This window comes from Mizuhopecten yessoensis, unplaced genomic scaffold (genome assembly GCF_002113885.1).
Source record: "Mizuhopecten yessoensis strain PY_sf001 unplaced genomic scaffold, ASM211388v2 scaffold4119, whole genome shotgun sequence".
Lineage (NCBI taxonomy): Eukaryota > Metazoa > Mollusca > Bivalvia > Pectinida > Pectinidae > Mizuhopecten > Mizuhopecten yessoensis.
The window spans coordinates 235461-245481 of record NW_018405385.1 but is presented as its reverse complement, the minus strand read 5'-3'; the positions used below and the strand labels follow the sequence as shown (position 1 = coordinate 245481).

At 38.9% G+C, this 10021-nt stretch overlaps 1 protein-coding gene across 2 annotated transcripts; it reads left to right on the top strand.

Moving 5' to 3' along the window:
* The first annotated feature begins 724 nt into the window (after window positions 1-724).
* On the top strand, window positions 725-4028 carry LOC110448532 (histone H3.3-like). Of its 2 annotated transcripts, none has more exons than XM_021494816.1 (3): window positions 725-784; window positions 1227-1527; window positions 3442-4028. In XM_021494816.1, the coding sequence occupies exons 2-3, from the start codon at window positions 1249-1251 to the stop codon at window positions 3565-3567; spliced, it is 405 nt and encodes a 134-aa protein (XP_021350491.1). In that variant the 5' UTR covers window positions 725-784; window positions 1227-1248; the 3' UTR covers window positions 3568-4028. The 2 variants fall into 2 exon arrangements, with proteins under 2 accessions (XP_021350491.1, XP_021350490.1); XM_021494815.1 differs by having other exon boundaries at window positions 726-784; window positions 1230-1527.
* Window positions 4029-10021: the final 5993 nt, after the last annotated feature.

Here is a 10021-nt window from a genome sequence, read left to right as displayed (position 1 = left end):
CACATATTTGTAAAATGTGTCTGGTTTACACAGATATTCACTCTGTAACGGGACTATGAAATCATGTACCGCTTTATAAGACGATTGTAAGGGTGGTACAGGATGAAGGGGGGCAACTCTTACAAAAGATGTTTGGTAAAATGAATTACAATGCATTCTCCTATGGATCATCGGTGATGCTAGAGGCCAAAAAGATTGAAATCCATATAGGTCTGAACTACTGTGTATTACATCAAAGTCTCGAATTACTGATGAGAGACGTTGTGTGAAAAAATAGATCATTGTTTATTGTCACAGAGGAATTGTAATGAACATTTAAAATCAGATGATATTGATAAATGATAATCTAAACTTGTCCAATTCGATCGAAAATCATTGTGACTTTTGAAAGCAGAATTTAAAGTAACGATTTTTGGCGTTCCACGGTTTGTTTTGCCTGAAGATTAACATCGGTTAATTTGGCCACCTTTCCGCAAATACCAACTACAACTTGTATTTTGTCACAATAAGGTCATGTTTATGTTACATGTAATATATTACAAATTAAAAAAAAAAGAAAAAAATAGAAAAAAATTATGGTATATATTTCTTTCAGTACGTACACCAGTTTCGTTGTCTTCAACAATTCATGTTTTCAAGATAAGAGAGCATCCTACTTCACTTTGTCTCCAAAATGTGTAAAATCGCGCATGACATGCGCATCCACTCTTCAGTTTTCGCGGGGATTCTGACAGATGTAAGCCGTAGAGGAATTCAGCGTTCGTTTGTGTTTCATTCCAGCAAGGTAAGTCAAAAGGTGGAATTCAAAGTACTCTTTTAACAGATAAAATACTTGTTTATGAAGACGGCGTTGTTCCTATGATTTGCACGTTAATTCATCGTAAATCCAGCATTTTTGTTGTATCTTGTTTGCACGGAGTTAGATCTTTCGGGTGTAATTGGATTCAAACAGTAAACGTTGTTTTAAGTATGTGTCGTAATATCGTTAGATTTAGGCATTGTTGATATTCGCCGGGTACGAAATTAAATATTATTCTCGTTGTTTTACGACAAAATAATACAAATGAGATTTCAAGTATTTTTCATAAAATGAGGAATAATTTAAGCGTTTAATAGTGATTTCTTACTTGGGAAAATGTTGTGTATTATTTGGTATACTTTACGTTGGGTAGTGTGCCTTTGATTAGAACATATATATGTTAATATTTTTCTATGTAACCTTCTAGCAGAGCTTAATCAGTCTTTGACATGGGGAGAGCAAAGCAAACGGCCCGAAAATCCACAGGGGGATTGGTGCACCGTACAATGTTGTCGAGATATCGGGAGTCGATGTGCGACCTGTCAAGGTTGAAGAAGCCTCATCGTTTTCGGCCAGGGACTGTTGCTCTGAGAGAAATCCGCATGTACCAGAAGACCACAGAACTTCTCATTCGGAAGCTTCCTTTCCAAAGACTGGTGCGGGAAATCTCTTTGAAAATCTCCAAGTTCAACTACAAGTTTAAGGTCGCGGCGTTGGCTTCCTTACAGGTAAGTGATAATGATATACCTGGTGTGTTCCTTACAGGTATGGTGTGTTAGTCTCGCAGATTGGGGACATTGTTATTCACTATATAAAGCAACAATTGTGACGCTAAGATAAATAACTTTGACCATCATTTAAAGTGATAAAACCTTAAAATGATTTTTTTTCGTAAAACCACGAGTCCTATGATAACGACATATACCCAGAAATAATCTGGGATGAGAGGTTACCAATTCAGCTCTAAGAGAATTTTTAGAACTTCTTTTAGTATTAAGCTGGTGCTTCTCAATATCTTCGAGGAAATGAAGTAAATAATTATATTGATTATATCACAGACTGATTTTCCGCCTAGTATATTGGCTATATCATCAATTCTTGCTATGCCGCATGACAAAATGATTGATTTGAGAAGTTGATCAAATTAACTGCCAGCATTTTGAAAAAAAGCATTCGCCCGTTGAAGTATGCACACATTCTAAGGCTTTGCTATTCTGTCCGAACGTGCACCCCCATCCGTCCGTTTACTCTTTTAAGTAGGCAATTTCAGTCTCTCCGTTTTCCTGAACTTTGTTGATACATGGTAAGATTTACCGTCATAATATCGAGTGTTACATGTGTTTCGGGGATGTAATTCCGTCAAGTCATAGAGCATTAAAATCTCTACACCTCCCATTCGGTTTCCTTGATAGAGGGTTCACATCTCGCCCGTCGTATGACTAACAATTTAATCTTATAAACATTTATTCAAGGAGCAATTTCTATCCTGTATTTAATTACTATAATTATGTTTGTAAGATATCTTGTTTGTGTCTCAAATGTTACTAAAAACAGGTAGGATATCTTGTATATTAATAAGATATTTTATTTGGATTTAAGATATCTTATAAACTCTCATTTAAGATATATTATATATATACAGATCAAATTTCTTATAAAGTTACAAATATGACATCTTGAAAGCATCAAAACATATCTGATAAACAAATATGATACCTTATATAGAAAAGATATATATCATATTTCAGATATGTTACATATTTTTATTAACACAGGATTGATATTGCTCTTTAAATAAATGTTAATTGGCTATGACATATCTGATATTTTTATAACATATTGCTCCTTGGATAGATGTGAAGTTGGTTTGGCACCCCTGCAGGTAGGGGATCGGGAAACGCAGGCGGCGACTAATGAGTGAACCCCCTGCAGAATTGGGGATTTGCTTTGATGTCCTCCATTTGGGGACACAAAAGCAACCAAAATAAATCTTCTGCACCCATTGCAATATTTTGGATCTAACTACTTCTACTTCTAACTACATTTGATTTCCTAGCGCCTTGCTTGGCAACACCTCACTTTTGGCCTAAATGTTGATCGTTCGCCCAGGGGAGGAAGGCAATTGGTTCTGTCCCCTGGCTGGGACATACGAAATCCTTAAAAATGGAAGTTGTTATTCCCTGCTCAACGTTCAGCATTATGGGGAATGGCAACAACTGGTTTACCCGTTGTCAGTATGATGTGACCAGGCGGAATGCTGTGCTGGGTGCCTTTGGCATGGTATTTCAGTGAGATAGCACTATACATTCGGCATCAGATCTGCGCTATCACAAGGAGGCAGGCACACAAACATACCCTGCCTCCTGCATACACGCACGCAAGCACGCATACACTACACACATGGAGACACGTCCTTAAATGACATTAGCTGTTAATAGGACGTTAATCAAAATTAAACTGAACTAAACCAAATTGTTGCTTATTGATCACGTGTATAACCATTTGTCCTTCTCTTGTTCTAGTTGTTCTATTAAAGGAATTAATCATTACTTAGGTGTTTTTTTAAGATCGATCTTTTTCAGTGAAATTGAGCAAAATGGTTTTAAATGTTTATTTTGATTTTGTCTCTTTGTGTTTAACAGGAGGCATGCGAGGCATTCCTTGTGGGTTTGTTCGAGGACACCAACCTTTGTGCTATCCACGCCAAGAGAATCACCATTATGCCACGAGACATCAAGCTGGCACGGCGCATTCGAGGAGAGTTCTAATGCGTACTGAACTGTAGATTTACGTAAATGGGCGACATCTTCTATATTCTAATTACGTATCCAACGTATATCTGTGTCATTTTCAATTCAGACAATATATGTATATATTTCGTTGAACCGATTTGGTTATAAATATGTTTAAATATGTTTGAATATGTGGTTGAGCAAACGCCTTGACTATCATCCATTGTTTGTATAGTTTACACGAGTATTGATCAACAATCACATCTCAGGTAAACAAAAATACTGTAAAACTTCACTGCTTGTTTGATTACTAAAAACATTCTTTTATCATTTTGTAAATGTTGTAATTCTATCTGTAAAACGCCTACCATTCTACATGTTTCTTGGAACAATGACCATAAACATGATTTATTGTCGGCGTTCTAAACTCAAATAATTGAATTACATTTTTATTTAAAATACCTGGATAATCTCCTTTGTAATTTATGGATAATCCATGCTAGTTGAAGACATTTATATTTATGTATATTTTGAAAAAATGATATTTGTTTTATTAAAAATACCAAAGAAAGCAAAAAATACAGAATAGTTCCTATCTTCCTCGTGGGGGTTGTCTCCCTCTTGGGGGGGGGGGGGTCATTTGGTGAATAAAAACAAAACTACATGCAGCAAAAGATGTCTCTTATATTACAGAATCTCATACATATTATCTCGCCACGATATTGAGGCTGTACTTAATCACTATGTTATTTTTTTGTATGAAAATGTACGTCTGTAATTGTACATTAAAATTGAATAATTGATGCTTGTTTTTGAATTGTTACATGCTTCTTTGTTTGGCAATTTCCCCTCATTACAACAGTAGTCTGAAATATGTCCAATAGTACTGACAGATGTAGTGAGAGTGGCAGTGGTTGGTTGTTTTCAATTTGTCTAACGTCCTATCAACATCTTTGGTCATTTAAGGACGTGCCTCCATATGTGTTGTGTACGTATGAGTGCATGTGTGTGTGTGTGTGTGTGCTTGAGGCAGGATATGTTGGTGTATTTGCCTCCTTGTGGTAGCGAGGATCTGATGATGCCTACCCTACACGTAAACCTACGTATAACTCACATACATACTAGTAACTCTAATTCCCCTCAACATGTACACCAACTGTCCCTACCCTACACTTAAACCTCCGTATAACTCGCATACATACTTGTAACTCTAATACCCCTCAACCTGAACACCAATTGTCCCTACCCTACACGTAAACCTCCGTATACTAGTAACTCTAATACTCCTCAACCTGTACACCAACTGTCCATACCCTACACGTAAACCTCCGTATAACTCGCATACATACTTGTAACTCTAATACCCCTCAACATGTACACCAACTGTATTTGCCTCCTTGTGGTAGCGAGGATCTGATGATGCCTACCCTACACGTAAACCTACGTATAACTCACATACATACTAGTAACTCTAATCCCCCTCAACCTGTACACCAACTGTCCCTACCCTATACGTAAACCTCCGTATAACTCACATATATACTAGTAACTCTAATACCCCTCAACCTGTACACCCACTGTCCCTACCCTACACGTAAACCTCCGTATAACTCACATATATACTAGTAACTCTAATACCCCTCAACCTGTACACCCACTGTCCCTACCCTACACGTAAACCTCCGTATAACTCGCATACATACTAGTAACTCTAATCCCCCTCAACCTGTACACCAACTGTCCCTACCCTATACGTAAACCTCCGTATAACTCACATATATACTAGTAACTCTAATACCCCTCAACCTGTACACCCACTGTCCCTACCCTACACGTAAACCTCCGTATACTAGTACCTCTAATACCCCTCAACATGTACACCAACTGTCCATACCCTACACGTAAACCTCCGTATAACTCGCATACATACTAGTAACTCTAATCCCCCTCAACATGTACACCAACTGTCCCTACCTTACACGTAAACCTCCGCATACTAGTAACTCTAATACTCCTCAACCTGTACACGAACTGTCCCTATCCTACACGTAAACCTCCGTATAACTCACATACATCCTTGTCACTCTAATACCCCTCAACATGTACACCAACTGTATTTGCCTCCTTGTGGTAGCGAGGATCTGATGAGGCCTGCCCTACGCGTAAACCTCCGTATAACTCACATACATACTAGTTACTCAAATACCCCTCAACCTGTACACCAACTGTCTCTACCCTACACGTAAACCTCCGTATAACTCACATATATACTAGTAACTCTAATACCCACCAACTGTCCCTACCCTACACTTAAACCCCCGTATAACTCACATACATACTAGTAACTCTAATGCCCCTCAACCTGTACACCAACTGTCCCTACCCTACACGTAAACCTACGTATACTTGTAACTCTAATACCCCTCAACATGTACACTAACTGTCCCTACCCTACACGTAAACCTCCGTATACTAGTACCTCTAATACCCCTCAACATGTACACCAACTGTCCATACCCTACACGTAAACCTCCGTATAACTCGCATACATACTTGTAACTCTAATACCCCTCAACATGTACACCAACTGTATTTGCCTCCTTGTGGTAGCGAGGATCTGATGAGGCCTGCCCTACGCGTAAACCTCCGTATAACTCACATACATACTAGTAACTCTAATACCCCTCAACATGTACACCAACTGTATTTGCCTCCTTGTGGTAGCGAGGATCTGATGATGCCTACCCTAAACGTAAACCTCCGTATAACTCACATACATACTAGTTACTCAAATACCCCTCAACCTGTACACCAACTGTCCCTCCCCTACACGTAAACCTCCGTATACTAGTAACTCTAATACCCCTCAACATGTACACCAACTGTCCCTACCTTACACGTAAACCTCCGTATACTAGTAACTCTAATACTCCTCAACCTGTACACCAACTGTCCATACCCTACACGTAAACCTCCGTATAACTCACAAACGTACTAGTAACTCTAATACCCCTCAACATGTACAGCAACTGTCCCTACCCTACACGTAAACCTCCGTATAACTCACATACATACTAGTAACTCAAATACCCTCAACCTGTACACCAACTGTCCCTCCCCTACACGTAAACCTCCGTATAACTCTCATACATACTAGTAACTCTAATACCCCTCAACCTGGACACCAACTGTCCCTACCCTACACGTAACCCTCCGTATAACTCACATACATACTAGTAACTCAAATACCCTCAACCTGTACACCAACTGTCCCTACCCTACACGTAAACCTCCGTATACTAGTAACTCTAATACCCCTCAACCTGTATACCAACTGACCCTACCCTACACGTAAACCTCCCCATAACTCACAAACGTACTATTTACTCTTATACCCATCAACCTATCCCGATAACTCGCATGCATACTATTTACTCAAAAATGCCCCAAACTGTATACGTACTGATTACCAGTTGTAAATGGTCGTTTGAAAGAAGTGCTAAGAGGGATAAGCAATATAACATTGATTTCGACTCGTTCAAGCTTCTCTGAACATGACATAAAGAACTTTATTCCTATATATATAGCTGTGAATTGGACCAGATGCGCCAAAGTTATGAAAACAAGTTGGGTTTCTATGAGATTTCATTCACGATTGATATATGTCCGTGCAATAGAACGAAAACATCAATTGTGTTTTTACATTTTCAAAAGAACAGCCCCATTAGGCGACTATAAGCGAAGTACCTCTGCCTAGCGTATTTGTTTGTGGGTCATGTTCTATGTATGTGATGGGTTAAATGGAGAATTATTCGGACTATAATACAAAGAAAAACCTCGTCTGCAATTTAATTGACTTATTTCTTTATGTTTTAGTCAAAATACTCATGGATATTGCACTTAGTGCAAAACAAAAGTGCTTGTGAAACAACAACGCGAAATCGACTCATTACAGCACCACGAACAAAAAGGCGGTTGAAATTTAAGGGAATAGCTCAATGTAGCCTATACCCTCAAGACGTCTTTGCCGTCTATTGATTTATAATTAGGACATCTAATTAAGGTCCCATTCAATCTGCTAACAACCAAGTTCATACGGTAAGAAACAGCTCCCAAAGGTCTAATTACTATAGCTGGCTAAGAACAAAATCCCTAAAGTGTAATTACTATCCGGTTAAGGACCACATCTCTTAATATCCAATTACTGTCTGACTAAGAACCAGCTCCCTAAGGTCCAGTTACTATATTAGGCCAAGAACCAGCTCCCTAAGGTCCAGTTACTATATTAGGCTAAAACCAGCATCCTAAGGTCCAGTTATATATAGGGCTAAAAACCAGCACCCTAAGATCCAAGTACTATATAGGGCTAAAAACCAGCACCCTAAGATCCAAGTACTATATTAGGCTAAAAGCCAGCACCCTAAGGTCAAGTTACTATATTAGGCCAAAAACCAGCTCCCTAAGGTCCAGTTACTATATTAGGCACCAGCTCCCTCAAGTCCAGTTACTATCTGGCTAAAAACCAGCTCCTTAAGGTCAAGTTACTATATTAGGCCAAGAACCAGCTCCCTAAGGTCCAATTACTATATTAGGCTATAAACCAGCTCCCTACGGTCCAGTTATTATATTAGGCTAAAAATACAGCTCCCTAAGGTCCAGTTACTATATTAGGCTATAAACCAACTCCCTAAGGTCCAGTTACTATATTAGGCCAAGAACCAGCTCCCTAAGGTCCAGTTACTATATTAGGCCAAGAACCAGCACCCTAAGGTCCAATGAGTATTTGGAAAATAACCACTCCTTAATTGATGTCCAAAAAGCCAACTCCATATTAACTTATCACAAACTTGCAAAGAACGTTCTATATCATACACTAAGTATAGAAATAACTGGCACCCTCGTGTTTCTAGTGGTATCAGCGCTTAAAGACAGGTCTTCTACAAACTGCGAATCGTTTCCCTGGGGTGTCTTATGATCGACGCAATGTGTTTTTCTTATTTCAGATGTCATGGCAAATGCACATAACAAAAAGTCTGGTATTGTAAATTTATCTAATTCCCGTTCACCTCAAATCTGTAGTAACAGAATTCAAAACTTCGACTGATTTTGGTTGATAATTTGTTATCATATGTACTGTATGTATGTATAATCGTTGTATGTATTACCCCCAAATATTATATATAAATGATAACATATCATGCCATGTACAATTATTTTCCATAATACCATTGATCATACAAAATATACCGAAAACCATCTTCAAAACCCCCCTTCACCGTCCATGTGTACCCACACCATGTACAAATCCTCCCATGCCATCTTCACGAAGAGAGACAACTCCTACATAACTGTTTGCCCAAACGTCATTATTAGAAATGATAGTTTCTCTGCCTTATAATATGGTTTAAGGACAAACAAATATCAGGGAAGATTCTGTGAGAGGACCTAGGAGAAATTGCTCCATTACGAACAAAATGGTATATCTTTAACGTTTGGTTATTTACTAGTCAAAAAGGCTTTTGTATTTTTTTATGGAAATTAAAAATATGTAATCTATTAGGACTTTGGAATGATATTAATATTCATGTGGTAGTCGAAACAATAAGAGATAACTATCCTTTCGATTCCCATCATATGATAGACCCAGACAACTACAGAGGTGGGTGGGTGTATGCGTACCCTTTGTCGTATATTTACAGCATTTCCAAGTCATTCTGTAATCTTTCTCTTTCATTTAAGCAAAAAAACACAATCAGCGCTTTTACTTCGCTATTGTCACACGACGCCTTTGATTCGAAACTTACAGGCCTAATCATTCATAAAGGCTTTTTTTCAAAGGTCAATGTTTCGTTTTTATAGGAAACTGTCGACAGTGGCTCAATTTGTCAGTTAATGCGGCGTTCACACAGTGCCGATTATGGCTCCCGTTTGAGATCAGACAGCGTTACGACACGAAAAGCGAAAAAGTCGGATTACTATCCTCAATGATCTGGAATGTCCTATTATTGTCTGAACGCAGTCTTATACGTTCGAAACCGAGTCCTACGGATCGGGGTGGTCCAGAGAGGTCGGCCAAGCACTCCCGACAGTTTTCAGGTGCGTCCCGTAACATTCGGGAAACTCAGCCGATTTTGTCTAGTCGGATTACAATCGTGACTATGTCGTGACAGATTCTGCTGTATCGGATCAATAGAGCTGTAAGGGGAGTGATCAGTGACACTGTCATTTGACAGTAGACATGTAGGGGAGTGATCAGTGACAATATCACTTGACAGTAGACATGTAGGGGAGTGATCAGTGACACTATCACTTGACAGTAGACATGAAGGGGATTGATCAGTGACACTATCACTTGACAGTAGACATGTAGGGGAGTGATCAGTGACACTATCACTTGACATTAGACCTGTAGGGGAGTGATCAGTGACACTGTCACTTGACAGTAGACATGTAGGGGAGTGATCAGTGACACTATCACTTGACAGTAGAC